At 41.2% G+C, this 18,998-nt stretch overlaps 1 protein-coding gene across 8 annotated transcripts in view; it reads left to right on the forward strand.

Moving 5' to 3' along the window:
• The window catches only part of RBMS3 (RNA binding motif single stranded interacting protein 3), a 700,426-nt gene that overhangs the window by 345,332 nt on the left and 336,096 nt on the right, over nucleotides 1-18,998 (forward strand). For 7 of the 8 annotated variants that reach the window (XM_062569353.1, XM_062569354.1, XM_062569352.1 and 4 more), the window contains one exon: nucleotides 7,963-8,132. In XM_062569353.1, the coding sequence (XP_062425337.1) occupies nucleotides 7,963-8,132 (170 nt within the window). The remainder of the gene's footprint in view (nucleotides 1-7,962; nucleotides 8,133-18,998) is intronic. The other variant, XM_062569357.1, reaches the window with a different exon arrangement.

The following is an 18,998-nucleotide window of genomic DNA, read 5'->3' on the forward strand; positions in this document are numbered from 1 at the left end:
TTGAGGGGCTGCGCCCAGGGGTGCCCTGGGCTCTGCGTCGTGAGGAGCACAGCGCTCGGGGCTGGCACGAGGGCGAGGGTGCTCAGCATCGCCTGGACTAATGGCCCCTGTAGATCCAGGCCTAAGTCTTCACCGGCGCTGCCAGGCTCTTGCACCAGCCCCACGAGCTGCTTCTCTGAGGGCTTTCTTGTCTTGTGCGGGTGGGTCCCTCACCTTCTCCCTAGGCAAGGAAGTAGGTCTCAACAGCAGTAGCTCGCGTGGGCGTCTTTTTAAAAAGCTGTATGTGCTTGTGAGAAGAGGGCAGCTTGAGCAGGGACGCTTTACGCTCGAAGCAAAACTGGGGTGAAGGTTCGTGATGGCTCCCGCGTTCTGCGGGCGTCCGCTGGCTCCAGGCCCGCGGACACCCTAGTTCCCGTGGCCCGGCGGGAAAGGGCAGCTCCAGCCGCGGTGGCCCACGCCGGGCTCTGGGCAGATGTTGTCGCACCGTTACATCTGGGCCAGGTTCTCCGCACGCGCGGTGTTGTGTGCGTCACCCCCACGGCCGGAGGAGAGGCACGGTCAGGCAGGGCAGGGGGGACAGGGGTTCCCGTGCTCTTCTGCGAAAGCGCCGCGTGGGGCCACGGTGAAACGACGCAGGCCGTTCGTAGGCAATTACGCTCCATCCCCTCCGCTCGCGGTGACTGTGGCAGGCTTCCCGCTTAGTTCTTTTACAAGAAAGAGAAACTGAGGAAATTTGGGTTGGATTTTGAAGAACTTTTTTGTTAGGGTTTTCCTTCTGCAAAACAAAAAAATCCCCATCTTACGATCTCTGTTTACCAAATATTTTTGTGCGGAGAGGAAATAGATTATATCAGATTCTGGTTTTGTTCTGTGCTTTAAGTTCAGTTCGCTGTGAGGTGTTTTTATGACGTTCAGGTTCTCGCACGGGTGCTGATGCTGTGGTATGCGCGGCCTGTGTGCAGAAAAGCAATGCAAAGCCGTACGCACCCCCTACGTCTCATTTCCAAGACACTTTTAGTCTGCCATGTGTAAACAAATACCTAGATAGTAAATTTAGACTCTCAGAAGCAAAAACGCATTCTGCTTTTACATATATTTTCCAAGTTAAGTATCAGACTTTGATTCTACATTTTTATTCTTAACCTTCAAATGGACTGAGAACTTGGCGGTGTGGCAGGCTGGTACACAGATAGCCCCAAAATGTTTGGAAGTGTAAGCACAAAAAATAATCTCTGCTAACTTAACATTATTATTCCCTCCCTCCTCCATTTTCTACCACAAAGTTGTTGTATCACAGGCAGTAATTGCTGTCATATTTTGATCTGTGCTCTAAAATATTCTTCTTAGGGGAATTGCAATTTTTTATAGTCCAGACTGCTCGGATTTAGTACTTTTAAGATCTAGATTCTGTTCACATTTAGTCTCAGTACATCAATAAAATATGAATGGATTGGATAATGAAGCAAAAACACTAATTTATGTCACAGAATATGGGTTATTGTTTATGAGTTGGCCAAACCGCCAAAATACTTTATCTAAAGGAAGAATTCTCCTTCTCCCTTGCTGAGAAATAAATAGTGCCACAGGAATGGTCTGTCACGGGAACCTCCTGCCATGAAATAAACGGGAGGAGACAAGGTGGTGAAGGTTATTTTCCAGAGGGGAAAATATTCATTTGGTGCCACAGCTCTCATCCTAGTCTTTGGCTCTTTAGTACTAAGGACTAAATCGCCGCTTTCTGCCTGACCAGTTGGCTTTGAAAGCTTCTCGTGAGGCGAGAGAGCGAGCGAGAGAGGCCGCCTGATGTATTTCATTTGACCGTGGTGTCAATCTTAGTGGAAATACAAGATGATCTGATCAATGTGAGAATCTGCAGGCTTCTGGTAGGGGTCACCTGGGTAGTGATTACTAACCCTCAGGGCTCTTACAGATAGCCAGGAAAAGTGATTTGGTGTTGGGCTTTATTTTCTTTTGTTTTTCAAAGCGGAGAATTCTATAAATTGATACATACTTCGCAGATTTCTCCCATGAGGGATTTTCTCCTATTCCCTTGTACGCTTTGCTTCCTGTGTATTGCCTACCTGTAGGTGCTCATCAAATGCTAAAAACTAGGCAGTCAAATGATTGAAAGACAAGCTTTTTTTTTCTTTTTTTTCTTTTAAGGGAAAAGTGAACTAAATTCTGCCTGAATTTATGCTTTATAGAGCTGGAGTGCTTCCTGCTAGGTTTGGGGGAATTGTAAGCCACAGGAGTATTTAGCCAACTAATTTCAACAGCTTTGTATGTGAAACTGAAAGGTCTCAGAAAATATCATACTGGTCCATCAAATCCCAAATTTAATCTGGCTGTTGAATGACTTCTGTAGCTGTTTGAGAACTGGGTTTTTTCACTGTCATTTTTCACTAGTAATCTTTTTTTTTACTATGTGAAAAGCACAGGTAAGCAAAACATAGTGATGCTTTTTCTTTTTCCTTTCTTTTTTTTTGCTATGAACTAAAGATATTGTTTGGAATAGAATAAAATAAAATACTGTTCAATGTATACACAAAGGATGAGCAAGAATACTTTGTTTCAATAATTCTAATTATTTTAAATACTTCTTAATGAGAAAATTCATTGGACTGGCATTTTACTTTTAAAATCATTCATTCAGTTTGGGTACAGGCTAGTAAAATCATTGTAGAGAGAAATAATTTTCATTTGCAAAAGTTAAGGCTAATTTCTGTTGTTAATTTTAATAGTATATTCTCCATTTTAAAGCAATACTGCAGTATTTAATAATACCTTTCATCTGGTAGTCACAGAATATTATATAAACCAAGACAAGGTAAATAAGATTCACGTCAGACTGGTAAACTGAGACATAAGGAGTCGAAATGACTAACTTGGGGCAGCACAGTGATAAAATGGCAGCAGAGAGAGCAGAACCCAGGAGCTCTGACTCACCGTACTTCTTGTATCCAACAAATCACATTTAAATGCTTGGAAGTGACTCAGACAAATTAAAATCCTCTTGAGGTGTGTTCTGGTTTTCCCAAGTGAAAGGATTGTGATTGAGCAGACTTTGAACCTTACTGTCTTTCATCATCTTCTGAGTTTACTTATATTTTCACATGCCCCTCCTTACAGATGGAAAAAGTTGCCAAGGGGTGGGTTGTTGCTTGTTACAGAAACAGTCCAGGAAGCTTTGTCACCGTGCAGTGAAGTTAGAAAATACGCACACTAATACAGTTGTTTGGTTTGTGTTAGATGTCTAGGGAAAGATCTGGTTATGCAGGGAAGCATCCAAGTGCAGCTCCAGGCCTTCGTTGGCCGGATGGGAGCTAGACAATAGTCATGACTGGATGCTGCAAGGTCAGTGATTGCCGTGCAAACGCAAGACTTGGAGTCCCCTGCCTGCAGCCTTTCTAAAATACACACGGTTGCTGTGTTGCCAGTTACATTTGTTTTTCTTTTATTCACTTTTCTGTTCCACCTGGCTATGGACCAGAAATGTATCCTATCTTTTGGTGTGGCTCCTCACAGAGGATGAGGGCTGACTCAGGTTTTAATCTAAGACACAAGAATTGCTGTGTTTATCATCTCAGTCTTTATATTACATTTGCCCTGTCTCTCTGTTTTCTCTGCAACTCTGATTGTCTCTTGCTTAGTATGAGATTGGCCATTCAATCAGCTACAAAATCCCATGAGCAGGCCTGTAAGTTGGTGGCATCCTCTCATCATTGCTATAACTGGCCAGTAGGAAACCCTCAAGCTCTCAAAAATTGCTCCTTTACAGTAGGGCGCAAGTAGTATTTTGCTAGTGTGAGCTGTAAACTGATATTTGCACAATTTATTTTGTATTTACTTTGCCTTATTTTTTCCTCTCAGTCAGGAGCTAAGGGAATTGTATGGCAATTGGACTTTAAGTGAGATGAATCTAGCAGCTGGAACCCCCCCCCCCCCGTTCAGAGTGAAATGGTTTGTGTGTGTGTGTTCACAACTGGTTAAATAACACATGTTTTAATGCAGGACTGTGTGTCATACTCATATTTTTATATGAAATATGCACTTCGATGGGAAGAGTCAACATATCACTGTTATTGGAGAATCTTTCCAAAACTTTACTTTCAAGTGGATAGAAGAGTACAAACTCGGCATAGCCAAAGGTGAACACAAACAAATTGGCTAGTCTATCAGCATAGCTGTCCAGCTGCATCCGAGGCTCTGAGGCCACTCCAAAACCACAAGCCTGACCGCCTCAGAAGCTTGCCAAGGAGCCAGCTGCTGCTAATAAAGCAGACTCTACAACTTGGCATCTGGGGCCTGTGATTCCCAACCAAAAGGAATTGTATGTTTTTTTTTTTAAAAAAAAATCTAAATTTTTGTCTTTTTAAATAGTGTTTTGCTCTGGAAGAAAAATACTTTAGACCAAACTTGCAACAGGCGAAAAACTACATAAGAATACTGTGGTTGCCATGGGAGGAAAAATACCATTCTTGCGTAAGGAGGGTGAATTCTGGAAGGAGGGTGAATTCTGGAAGGAGGAGTGTTGTTCATTTTGTAACCAAGCAGGCTTCTAGTTCAGCATTTCTGGGTTATTGAGTAAGAAAGACTAAGGTGTCTCCTTGTGAATGCTTAGCTGTATGCACTTGCGTGGGCTGCTTTCTTTCAGAGTGCTCAATGGTAGGGTTTAAGTGCAAGGGTGTGTTACCAAGGGCTGGATAAGCATTAAACACTAACTTCTTTTAAATAATAAAAAAGGAGAAATTTCATTCATTTTTCAAAGATGGAAACAAATCCTATTAGCTAGCCATGCTAAATTAATTGGCTGCTTAGAATGATCTACAAACCAGTTCAATCTCCCCCACATTGAAAAATGAAGCGTAGGAATTGAAAAATGAGTCGGTTGCACTGGTTATTTGAAAAATTAACAACGAAGTCAGCTCGACTTCCAGCTCCCTTCTTGAAGTAAAGCGTGTAGATTTTGCATATTATTTTTCTAGATTGCAGCTCCTGCACTTGGCCATGTTGGCAAAGCATCTTTCCTGGGTTTCTGTAACTGGTGTCACAGTGTTTTGATCCAGTCTGGACTGATCTGCTCTTTGCATCGGAGAAGTTGAGTGCTTTGCCCTGGGCGACGAAGGGAGCGATGTCAAGAGGTGGGCTGGATCTCCTGCTGCCGCAGGGCGTGTGCGCAGCTCTCCAGGCAGCCAGAGCCCTTCTGGGTATTGGCCAGTCCCTTGTAGCGAGTGGTCACTACCTGGGATCATCATCAGGTTTCTTTCACTCCGGTTATTATGCGGTGATTAACAAACAGACCTTTTCCTCATGTGGAGGCGAAACACATACTTCTGCCATCGGTCATATACTCATTGGTTCAGGAAACAAGAATTCAAAGCTGTCTTCAGACCTGAAGCTTTTAACCTGGCAACTGGCCAGAAGATGTCATCAGCCTTAGTGCAGGCAATTTTATAATCCTTCTGTGGATGGTATTCTGGGGTATTGGGCATGCATGGAAATTACTACAGGCTGCAGTGGTTGAGATTTATTAGTGAAGAGGGTTTAGTCTGGTGGTGATTGCGGGTCTAAGCAGATCGTTACCCTGCAACGCAGAGCGTGGCTGCCCCTCTACCCACCCTCGGCCACACTTAGAGCTTCTCTCTGGATGTTGTGGAGAGTCTGAACATTGGTGTTTGGCTACTGTCTGAGCAGGTCTTGCTTGAAAAACGTATCCTGTGGCCTAACTCTCAATGTATACGAAGGCTTTTTTTTATAGAGCTGTGGCCTTAAAATCAGTGCAAGTGCAATTCAGGTTCACTTTTAGGTTCTCTTTCAGCTGGCTAAGGGGGATAAAATGGCCTAAGCTTAAATTAGAATCAGGCCCCTAGTGCTTTCTTCTGTGTGAGGATAAAGATCTTATAATAGAGTGAAAATTGCTCTTTATATTCCAAAGGTGTATTTCCACTTTTTTTTTCTTGCTTATTAACTTGGTGTGATAATAGACCATTTACTCATTATGCCCTGCTATGACATATATAACACTAATAATTAATAATTAAAGTATATAGCACAGTATTGGCTTGGAGAAAATTCTGTCTTTGCCTTACGCCATTTACAGGCATTCAATGTGTGTGTTAAAATTGAAATGTAGGGGTAAAGCAGTAAGAATGCTACCTTGACTTTTTTTTTTCATATATTGCTAATGCTCAAAATGTGCAAAATTACCATGGGATATTTCTTGAGCTCTTACTACACTAAAGCCAAACACAGTCTGCAGTTGCATTTACCTCTGCCACGGCCCTGCAGTGTCCGGAGGTTTAAATATAGTTTCAACCAGGTTATTTTAAGATTCATGCCTTTAGGTCTTAGTTGGAGGTTGCAGCCGCGCGGCAGCACGGAGCTGATTTCCAGGACGTGCCCGCAGTGCTGGGATGTTGCCGAGGCGATCCCGCAGGGCTGTTCCTCTGCCCTGCTGCTTCGCGGCTCTATTTCTGGGAATGACATTGACGCTCGGGTGGGTGGGAATTACCCAGCGATAAAATGTGCGTGACGAGTAATACGATCCGTGCGCGCTAAGTGCTTTTGGTTGTCAGCAAGAGTATCTACCCAGATGCCCAGGGAAGGAAGCGCCTTGTCCTTCTCTCCTGCTGTAGATCAGAGTGAATGTCATTACCTGCTAGCATGACGACCACACTGTCTGTTATGCTGATTTTTCCTTTTAATGGGTCCTACTTCAATCCTATTATAACCGCGCTAGATCGTAGAGGAATTCTTATGTCCGGATGCTTAATGGGGTTTTCCTAATCCTGGTTCAAAAGTTTTCTGGAGCAACTAGGAAGAAGGACAAAAAAGAAAGCAAGGGATCTTTGCAACTGTGAGGTTTTACGCATTTCTTCAATGCCTCTGAGCTTCTTTGGTGAAGTCCAGCTTCACCTATCACTTATGCTCTCCTTAAGTGCTCTATCTCTTTTCATTCTTCTAGATGAAAGTGACTTGTTTGAAACTGTTTCAAGGTACTGATATAAAAATATTCATCTACCAAGGCTCTGATATACTAGGTGCATAATTATAAGCACTAATGCAGGGCCTAGGGGTTGTTCCCTAGCATGGTCAGAAGTACTCACCCAGTTCAGTATTTTCTCTGTTCGAGGCCCAAATGCAGGACTGGTGTCTCAGAAGTCACACAAGTGTCATCGCTGCAGTCATTGGCTAGCGTGTACTTTGCCTATATCTGCTTATTAGTCCATTATTGTTAACTTCTCGCTGACCAGACGTTTACCTGCAGTGGCACACGGATAGCGGGGTGTGCTGATGGTCTTCCAGCAAGTGGCTTTTCCCTCCTCTCAGCGGCTTTTCCCCCCTCACTTGAGAGGAGGGAGAGCACAGCTCGGACTGCAGTTTCTGGAGCTGCCCGGCGCGTGCCGCATCCCTCGGCGTTCCATGGCAGAGCGAAACTCCCACCTGGGTCATAGCAGGGACGGTGCCGATCGTCACCTTCCTTTGCCTTCTGCCGATAAATCGCCTGCATTGCAAATAACTATGCCGAGGGCGAGCTAGCCAGGGGGCTTCAGCAGCTAAAACCCCATATCGCTGCCCCACGGAAGGTAATCTGCGCAACGTGTGGGTGCATCTTTCCTGGCTCAGGTTTGGATATGTTGTTTTTCCCATGAGAATGCCTCCCTTCGGAAGTGGCATTACTCAGTTTTTGCATGTAGTTTGCATTCATTCAGAGATGGGTATGTTTGTAAGAGCAGGAGGTGCTGTTCTGGTCCTCTCTCCCAAGCCCTGTTTTCCATGGTGACAGACATCCGTAATACCTAGCTGTCCTTGGGCTGGAGGGGTGGGATAGGTGCAGCAGGTGGGTGGATGAAGGGAGAGCAAGGCAAGAATGCCATTAATTCTGAATTACCTCAGTAAAGCATAGGAGCTCATGATGCTTTTGGTTTCCAACAACGGCCTTTTTTTTGTGTTTGCTTTCAGCAGTCCTATGCACCAGCTCCCCACCCCATGGCTCCTCCCAGCCCCAGCACAAACAGCAGCAACAACAGCAGCAACAACAGCAGCGGCGAGCAGTTGAGTAAAACCAACCTGTACATTCGAGGCCTTCCACCCGGCACCACTGACCAGGACCTCATCAAGCTGTGCCAGCCGTAAGTGCAGTGAAAATATCGTATGTCTTCTGGTTTGACTGGAATGTGCTGGTCTGTCACAAAAAAAAAAAAAAAAAAAAAAAAAAAAGGCAGGAAAATAGGAAAATGGCAGAGCTGGCCCTTAAATTTGCACTCATGCCTGCATAAAGATAGAGATCTGGTGCACTTGAAGGTTGTTTTTCCTTTGGTTCAAGCACCTAATGTCTGTTGAAAGCTTCTGAAAATGATTTTTTGGGGCTAGAGACCTGAGGAGGGCCTTCACGTTGGCTATGGTTTATTTTTATCTAAAGAAAATACTGCACAGCAAGAAAAGCTCCTTAATGACAGATTTTATAGTTAGAATAACTTGTGAATCATAACTTTAATGCACAACAAAACATGAGTGTTCCCACCTCAATCGCTTATCACATCTTTTGATTGCTACGTCACACATTGCTGGGCTCAGAGATGGCAAAGTATTAAACCAAGTGAAGGTGGCCTTGTCGCAAATGTCTAGTTACCTGTCGTTCCAGTGAAAACTGATGGTGTAGCAAGTACCTTCTAGTTTCCCTGTATAGCTGTAGAGTCATATTTGCAAGCTTTCTGAGTAAGTCCCAGGTTTGTTGTGGTTTATTGCTGTTAAAACTGGAGAGGCAGCAGAAAGAAGCTGTTTACTCCTCGTGCATCCTCAACCAAACTGTTTTCCTAGAACAGTGCACTTGGTTACCCGTCTTCAGTTGATTGAATGTAATGTGTAATATGGCTAGAAATGAGACCCTGATTTGAAAGTCTTTATTATTGATAATGTGTGAGAGGGGAATAATCCAGTTTGAGATTCCAGGTTGAGATTGCCTAGCTAGAATTTAGGAGAATGCCTTTTTTTTCTAGTTAAATAAGAACTTGGAGAGATTAAAAAAAAATCCTATGATATGGAGCTCTGCAGTGCTTTTCACATAGAATATTCTATTTTAAAAGAGACCAGCATCTCTGAGGTTTTTCATTGCAAATCAGCACTTTGACTAGAGGTCAATAAATGGATGTTGGTAAAATAAGAAACAGTCTGAGGCTGATCTAGTGACCTGAACTGAAATTGCTGCTGTTTTGAAGTTTTCAATAGGAGTAAAAGATTAAAGTGATGTTCCATTTTATGTCATTCTGCACTTCCTGATCTTGACCAGAAGTGCTGAAGAACTACTCCAAGTGTGTTTTATCCAGACTTGGCCATCTGGGACTGTATAATAGAAGGAATAGAAGCCTTCCCTGGAGTGATTTCTGAATTTGAGCAGAATAATGGCAGCTTGGCGCTCTTTCCTGTGACTGATATTTCACAATTATCTCTACTAAAATCACGAGAAGTAGAACTTGCTTAGTGTTCACAGGATATTTCATATTCCATGCAAGTTGGATTGTTAGTATACCTGCCTGACATTTGTACAATCTATATTCATTGACACTTTCTGCTTGTGACAGTTGCAGATAATCCCAGTTCAAGGGCCAGATCCTCAGTAGGTATAAATTGACTCTAGCTCTGTTGACATTCACAAAGCTATTTTGATATATATCTGCTTATTGTCTGATCCTTTCTAAGTTCAGATAAATGCTTTCAGCTGAGCAGCTGAGCAGGGATGAACTAACTACTCCTACAGGAGCCTCATGGCTTTGCTATTCAGTGCTACAGTCATGATGTGAGGCACAAGTCAGCTGTGGCATTAGTATTGAATCACAAAGTGCGCAGAGCATGTCCCTACTGCCTATCTGCTTATGGGAAATGCACATCAACTATCTCACAGCTTCCTTTCAGTACTGTGACAAAATTTTGAATGCACTCCACTAAACTTAATCTGGTAGATGATTATAGGGTTTTGTCTTGCTGTCACGGAGTTCCTGTGTGAACAGATGCTCTTCAAGAAAACAGTGACACTTATTTTGCTGATTTTCTATCATTTGACTAAGTGGAAGTGAGGAGAAGCCAGATAGATTTTTTTTTCCCTAGAATATTAAAAGTATTTATGAAAACAAAAGGAAGACAGAGAGTAACTAAAGCGTCTGAAAATACAACAGTTTGTCATGGCAGTGTGTAGTTTTTTAAAGTAATATGCAGCAAGGTATTTTCTTTACCTTTGCAAATGGTTACGTAGTAGAGATGGATAAAGTTCCAGATCCTTATTTTATTAACTGCGTTTTCCAATAAATGCAGCACATATAGCAGCAGTCTACAATATCTGTAAAATGCAGTGGAAATTATTCTGAGCAAAACATCCATTTGTGTCTTTAGAAATCGGTGCCTTCTGTACAGTTCCTTCTTAGCTTATGCAGTTCTCAGTTTTATCAGTGGGGTTTTATCACCCAAAGGAAAGATAACATACATGGCCTTCATATGTTTGGGTAAACAGGTATTCACAGCACAGAAAAAGGTGCTAGCCCTTAAGGTTCCTGCATAGAAATATTAGCATAATTTACTACAAGATATGAAGTGAAAACCTGAATCCAATCTATAAACCAATATATTACTACTTTCAATGCAAGTTTTTTTGGGAAGGGTGTTCGCCAAAGCCAGCTTGTGCCCAGCACACTAGTTCCCCTAGGCTGGCTGCCAGCACCTCAAGTGATCCCTTCTGAACCCATTTCCTTGGCCCAGGCATGTGACAAGGCTGCCAGCAGTATAACTGTCGCTTGCAATTTCTGGCATTTGGCAGGTCTGAGGAAGAATGTTCTAAAAACTCAACATTTCCCTTTTAGAAGCATAGGGAGTGCTGGAAATGCTTGCGGCTCTGTATGTTTATCATAGCACTTCCCATTTCCAGGTTTATTCCAGCAGGAAGGTTACCCTCTAAGTGACATGTAACATTTTTAATTGTTTTTTGCCTTATGGCTATGGAGTGGATAACTCTTTTATCAAAACCGTTTAATAAAGTAAGGGTCTGTCTTGATGAATCCTGCCTGCTTTTCTGTATTTCTGCTGTGAGATTTTATGTGGCGTATATTGCACACTAAACAGAAAATAGCAGACTGGAGTGCCATTGATGCTTGAAGTGCGGAGTCCATTACACACAGTGTCAGACATTTCTGACAAATGTTCCAACACTATCAAACCTTTTATCAATTTAAGAGTAACCTTGTCACAGTAATCTGTCAAACTGTTCATATAACTAAAGGAAAACAAGTCATCATAGGCTGCACTGTAACCAAGTAAATAAAAAAAGAAGTGCTACTGGAAGACTTTCTTCTTATATGGTTGTGATCCTCAATATCTGGTTTAACGTGTCCAGCAGTGTTGCCTCAGACTCTCTTTTGCAGCTGAGAGCTATTAGGTTGCACTGTATCTTTTGGAACTTCATACAATACATTGTCAAAGATTGTGTTGAAAAAGAGTGAGTAGGAATGTTTAGTAAGCAAGGACAGGCTCTTCTTTTATGTGTGTATCTTTTTTCTGTATTTTCAATGAAAATCGAGTAAAAAGGCTTTCGAAAAAATGGAGAAAGAGTAAGAGAGGCATAGGTGCATTCATATGGCACCTGTGGTATGCAGCTGTACCTCCCTTTTCCTTTCTCCATTTTTTTAAAAAGAGAGATTTTATATCCATCCCTGGTCATATTGATCATCTGATCATAGTATTCTAAAGATCTGATTTTAAGCATTATGTTAAAATAATAGTAAATATTATACCATTAGGATTTAATTTTCTGTGATACATAGTCTGTGTACCATCCACGGGTACAAACCATTACACATGCATCTTCTTGACCAAGATATGCTTGTTTTCAAAAGAAAAGATAGTAAACATTAAGATTGAAAATTCATAGACAGAAAAATGTGTAAAATCTTTGCTGTGCAAGCAAAATACAAAGGATTAGCTCTGGAAAAACTCAATCCATCATCAGAGAAGACTGGGGGGGATCTTATCAATGTGTATAAGTACCTGAAGGGAGGGTGTCAAGGGGACGGGGACGAACTCTTTTCAGTTGTCCCGTGTGACAGGACAAGAGGCAATGGGCAAAAACTGAACCACAGGAAGTTCTGCTTGAACGTGAGGGGGAATTTCTTCACTGTGAGAGTGACGGAGCCCTGGAACAGGTTGCCCAGAGAGGTGGTAGAGTCTCCTCCTCTGGAGATAGTCAAGGCCTGCCTGGATGCAACCCTGTCTAACATGCTGTAGGTGACCCTGCTCAGCAGGGGAGTTGGACTAGATGATCTCCAGAGGTCCCTTCCAACCTTACTGATCCTGTGATTCTATCATTCTATGATTCTGATTTTCATGAATAGTATTGTATTTCATTCAGAAGAATTCCAAACTTCTCCCAAAACATACACAATTCTCTTAGTCCCCTGCTGACACACTGGACACATCACATGCACATTCTTACCAACTAAATCCCTGTGGAGATTGGTTGAAAGAAATCTCATATTCAGATTAAAATTTTGGTCTTCATTACATTGAAATGTTTTTCACATCAAAACAATCACAATTTCTTTCTTAGTATTTTAGTCTTTCTGTTTGTCTTTTCTTACATGTTTCCACCGAAGAAGACTTAAACCTATAACTTTTAAAAATCTAAAAGAATTTTTGGAAAAGAGAAGGGGGATTTGGGGAAAAGAAGTTAAGCCTTAGTTTTCTCCCCCCAAAAAACAAATAATTTTGAAAGAAAGTTTGGATTAGGTATCTTATCAACCTTCAACAAGTTTTGACCTATGTGTGATCCAGGGTGAAATTAAAGGAGTTAATTAAAACACCAGTAGCAAATGTAATTAAATATAAAGAGCAGTAAGTCTGTACACTAGTCAGGCTGACTCTTGTGGAAGATGAACCAGAGTCTTATAGCTCAGTGTTTTTCCAAGTATGGGCAATCCCTAATGAATTGTAATTGTCTTGAGTGTTGCTTTCTCTCAATAGTTTTTCAATCCATACTTTGTGTGAATCACCCAAATCTTTCTTTTTTCCCCTTGCTGAAGGTATCATGAATTTCTCTCCTTGACAAGTCATCAAGTTTCAGATTTTAGCCTGTCATTCGACTCCGAACGTCCTTGTTTTTGTCCCTCTGAAACCTTGAATAAATATTCAGCCTGTTACCGTTTGGATTCTACTAACGGGCTAGCCCTAAGGATAACTGAGGTTGTCAGTTGAAAATTCATATGTTACTTAAAACGAGGACTATTCTTGAAATGAACTCTTTGTATTCGTTTTGCCCCAGCAGAAACGTACTGAATTCACTGGAGTTTCAGATGGGTCCAAGGTGCCTTTTAGGGGAGGAGCTTTTGCTAATAGCTACAACAAGTAAAAAATTGTCAATTAGAGTGAACTTCATAGCAAGTTCATGATGGTGCCATGGCCATTTCTGCCATGTGTTAAGACAGAAAGACTTTGAAATTTTTGGCTGCTTTGATTCATACTTTTCACGAAAATAACAACAAATATGTAGTATGTGAGAACTGATGAAAGGAAGGGATGGAGAAAGTAAGTTTCCTCCTTTTTCTTTTGCATTAGAATTTTCATTAAAAATAATTGCTGTAAATTATAATTAAAATAAAGTTAAAAACAAAGTAAAATCCCCATAATGAGTTTTTTTAAAAAAGTTTTGTTTTTTAAAGTAGATACTAAATCAAAAATAGAAGAAATTAAGGAGTAATCTTTGAAGAAGAAAGGGAGTGTATTGGTTTCTGTAACACTGCATTTGTTAAAAAGAAGTGTACTATGGATTCAGTATTGATTTGAACAGAATCACGTAATGTCTCTTATAATTAATGCCACTTGACATTGATTCTCCGTGATATAGCAGAGACTGCAAGGGTATGAAGGTAAGAGTGCTCGTTCACTGGGATTAGCCTATATAGGAACCATGTGGCATCATATAGAATAGTTCCTGCTTAAATCTTGGTGGATGTTTTGGTTCAGTGTACCTTGGTAATATGAGGATTGTGAATGACTCTGAAGTCTGCTGAAGAGATCAGTCTTCATGGAAACCAGAGGAATGCCCATACTTGAGGGAGAAAACAGATTTGCTTTGTTATTTCAAGTAAAATCAGGAAAGCAAAGTCTCGAGAAAGATTCGACCTAATACAGCGAAGGTGTCCTGTTGTACTAAACATACTGATTCAAAGCAGCAAGGGGACTGCCTGAGTTTCTTCCTCTGATTTGTTAGCATGTTGAGAACAGGGTGGGTTAGTTTGGAGAAATCTGTTCTTCTTCTTGTATTTTTATATCTCAAGCTCTTTATATCACTTCTAAAAGAAGATGATGACAGCAGGTAGGGAGGAGAAGAAAAATGAATTCAGGTTAATATTTTTAAGTCAAAATGAGTTAAGTTCAGGAACCAAATCGTAATCATTGAGGATATCTAAAGTGGACACAAAAGTAGGAATGTAATGCCTTGGACGAGGTTTGTTAGTTCTAACACTGGAGACATCTTCATAGCGGTGGTGTTTATTAGTGCTATTAGATACATTTTGCCTTTGCTCCCAGGTTCCAAAATGATACAATTCAGTGAACTTGAATTTCAGTTGCCTACATCTTGGCTCCTGAAATCTGTTGACTTGCAGTTTTGGACTCAGTTATATAAACATTACATCTTTGCACTATGTAAATATGGGCATGGATGTGCGCACTCTTTTTTTCTCCTTTACCTGCTACCCTTTAAAAATCACTTGTGCATTCATTTCCCATTACTGTAGCCTCCAAATGTCTTGCACTGTTCAAAAACAAACATTAAAGTTGCCCCAGTAGGCAATGAACCGATCCTTTTCTTACCTCTCCTCTTTCATCAGGGAAAACAAAACTCTAGGTCAGCAGTTGCCCACAGCACTACAGAGAGCTCCATCTGGGATGTGAACGTTCTCATTGTCGGGAAGAAAGGCAGAAAAATAATCTGCGTAAAGTAATAAATGAGCACCTGCACTCTTCCCTGTTTTGAATGTGCCTGTCTTTTCACTGGAGTGTGACAGAGTGTCAGTGAGAGTTTCTCATCTCCTTTCAAGTTGGATGAACCTGATTTAATGGAAGATAGGGGAGGAGGCAGCATTCTCAGACGCTGCTGCTGAAGACATTTCTTCTGATGAATTTTAATTAAAGTCCTTGGGGGGAAAAAAAACAACAGAGAGCTCATAACAGAAATATTGAGTCTTCTGTGTAGCTGTGTGAAGGGCATGACTGTAAGAGCCACTTACTCTGCTGAGTGTGCAGGAAGGGTGTTTGAGGAAGAAAGAGGGCAAACTCACTTAATGAGCTTCTTCTGACCTCTTCTGAGATGTGTGTATTTCCAGTTTTTTCTTGTCCTCTTCCTTTCTTCAGTTCTCCAGCATGTGTTGTGTATGTGGCCAGTCAGCCATGGTATCACCACTGGATACGTCAGTGAGGCTTTCTTCCTCTTCTTTATGTAGAATGATCAGAATCTGAAAACTCGCCTGGAGGACCCAGCAGAGGACTCTGCTTCTTGGGTGCCTGTTGGCCAAATGTTGAATTTTATAATGTGGGTGTTGCTCCAAGCAAGGACCTTCATGACTGCAAAATCTCAACTGTCTGAATTTGCCAACCTACCAAGGTGCTAGGTTTCCGCTTTCCAGGGAGGAGGCTGAGTAATGAGCTTGGGTATTTTTTTTTTTTTAATTTAAAGTAGTGATAAGGAAAATTCTGGCTATGTTTGCTGCTTCTGTTTTGAAGCTGGATTTGTTTGCAGTTTTGGGTATTTGTTCTGCAGGACAAAGTCATTCCGATAGGCTTGTTTTGCAAATGGATAGCAGCAGAAGTACTGGCTGTGTACGTGCGGAAAGAGCAGAGGAGGGAGAAGGAAGTTCTCTAGCTGGGACACAGTTTAGGAGTCTGCAGACTTTCAGGAGACGAGGGAGATCACTGTTCCTGTTCTGACGTTTGTGTAGCAGAACTGTTTCTGTAGCCTTTCTCTGGAAGGTGTGATGCAGATAATCTTCTGGTCTGTTTGAGAAATATGCTGTCCTAATGCTATGCTGTGAGGAAACGATAGTAGTCATGCTTAAAAAAAACAATTAAAAAAAGTCAATCAATCCCTTCCCCCTACCCCAGAAACCGGAATAACCTGGGCACTGATTCCAACTAAAGGCAAGAATCTTAGAGCATGGCTGTAATTTCTATAAAAGGGGAAGTGGCAGGCCAGCTTTGATGGCAAAGCTATTGAATATTATCAGCACTAAAACAAAAATGTCATTGTGTTCAACTGCTAGACTTTCCCATACTGTTCCAAACAAGCATCGACAAGAGCTCCCTGCTATGTTGCATGCAATGTCCTTCATTCCAAGTATTTGGTAACTTCCCAGAATTACTTGTGTGACAAGCACTGCTGCTAGATTTATATTAAAAACTTTATTTTTTGAGAAAAGATGTTCACTAGAGAAGGCATTTCTCAGAATTTTTGTAACTACGTCAGAGGTTTTATGTCTGCCTCATTATAAAACAGACAGGAAAAGATGGAATGTTTTCAGCTTAATTTTAAAAAGATGTTGATCTGACTGAAATCTGAAAAGGTTTTTTCTGTCTCTGGGCATTTTTTTTTTTTATGTCCCCCTCATGAGTGCTACAGAAAGCAAAGTCTATTCTCTTGGACTATTTGGAAAGTACCTAGTCACAGTTCTGGGGCAACCCCTCAAAAATAATGCAGGTAACGGCAATGTGGCTAATGAAGTGCTATTCTGAAATAAGCTTTCTGCCAGTGGACGCCCAGTTTCGCATGAGAGCTTCATGGAAACACAGTAGTCTGTTCACATAGCATTTATTGCAGGATAAGAGACATGTTATTGTTTCAGTGCAATATAGGTAGTAAGTGCAGCATTTATGGCTATTACTGCCTAGTGATCACATTAAAAAAAAGAAAAAAAAAAAGACATGCTTTCCTCACTTCAGTTTCCCTGTTCAGCATTTCCATATACCCCTGAGATTATAATCCAATTATGAAACTTCAATTATTTTCTGTAATTCACTGATTCAAGAAGAACATTAATTTTTTAACTTCTTTATAGTAGGGATCTAATCCCTAAAAGGGATAAAATGATTCACAGATTCATAGGAATTTAAGATCCAGAAGAGTCCAAGGGATGATCTAGTATTATTTCCTGGCTGTTTCATGTCCTTAAATTTCCCTCATTTGCTCCTGGACTGAATACAGCAATTTATATGGGTCTAAAGAATATATTCCAGAAAAGCACCCACTCTGGATTTGAGGATAGGAAGCAGTAGTAAGCCTCCCACTGTTCTTAACAGTTTGTTGCTTTGGTTAACCATGGTCTCCGTTCAGAATTTCTGACTTGCTTCCAAATCAGCCTTCTGGTCTTGAATTTTTGCTTGTTGGTTCTTGGTGTAATCAGATTAAGGACCTTTTTGATCCTCTCGCTCTCCCCCTGTCCTCCTCCAGATATACTTATGCACTATAATCAAGTCACCTTTCAGACATTTTTCTTTAATAATCAAAATAGATGGGGCTCTTCAAGCCTCTGATTATAAGCCAGGGTGTTTGGATAATTTCATCAAGTATTACAGATGATGTCAGGGGTTATTTAAATGTTTTCAAAATGAATTATTTGAGGTTAGAAATTGTTTCTTTTCCATGTTGATGGAGATTTGTTGTTATATGTAGTTTATATAACCATGTCCATTTGTTTATGTCCTTAAGTGGAGGAAAGTTTTATAATTGGAACATCCTGAGCGGGATGATGTTCCTGAGCAGAGAAGCGATGCTCCAAGGGCTGCCTCACTGCCACAGCAGAAATGGAACAAGGTGCTGTATTTAGCCTGTAAGGACCATGGTATGCTGGTCCTGGAAGTGTGTCAGAACCAGAACCTCTTATCTCTACCTATGAGGTTTTGATTGCTTCACCTTTGGCTTTGAGTAACAAAAGCCCGTCTGACAAGAAAACTACAACAGCCTGGAAATCAAAAATAATAAGGAATTTGGACCTAAGCCATACCTTATCTTAATTTTGTAGAACTTAATTTCTCTAGTCATCTTCAATGCTTCTTGTCCCCTCTACATTAGTTAAATCAACACCAGGTTTAGGATTGTCAATTAAATGGAGTATGATTATGAAGTTTTTTAATTACTGTACAGTAACTTAGCACAAACATTTCAATATAAAGTTTATTAAGTGCCTTATGAACTGCATAACAAATGAATTCATACATAATCGCACAGCCAGTTCAAGGAGCTGCAGGATTCAAATGGAGCAGTCTGTTGAGTCTCAGAATAAAATAAGCTCATAGCAATTGCTTGTAAATGGAAAACAAAACTGGTTGCTGCAATGGAACAGAATGGAACATGACCAAGACATTAGTGGGGTTTAAATAAAAAAGGGCAATATACTCATGACACGATTTTTCTTATTACCTAATGTAAGAATTAGAGACGTGATTGTGGGCCTTACAGAAGGGGAAGGCAGACTGTAATGATACAGCTATAAAATACTAACAGAAATGAAACACACATTTTATTGTATTTAACTTTTAGGCATTTCATCAACTATCTTCAGTGAGCAGTGAGAAGAACCTGGCTTTCTGTAACATGGATCTGTTGGTAGTTGTTGTTAGGTTCCTGCGTTTGCTTGACTGTCTTTTTTGCTCTTTGATATAAAGACAGAATTCCCTTTAATCGCAAGACCAGATCTTTTATCTGATGCAGCGGGGACTCGCAGCTGCTGTCACGTAAGCCCGTGTGCAGCCGAATGCCCCACCGGTGCGGGAGGGGGGTAACTCTCGCCGCGCTGGCCAGCGTGAGAGGCATTTTGTGGTGTGGAGGAGGCAGGTCAGAGTGGAAAAAAGTGGGACTAGAATACATCGCAGATCCTTGGATGTTGTTGTTTGTCAGTGCAATTTAGTGTGCACTGAGCCAACTATGTGGAACAGATTTACATTCCTTGTCCTCCCTCTTTCTTATT

This window comes from Rhea pennata, chromosome 2, assembly GCF_028389875.1.
Source record: "Rhea pennata isolate bPtePen1 chromosome 2, bPtePen1.pri, whole genome shotgun sequence".
NCBI lineage: Eukaryota > Metazoa > Chordata > Aves > Rheiformes > Rheidae > Rhea > Rhea pennata.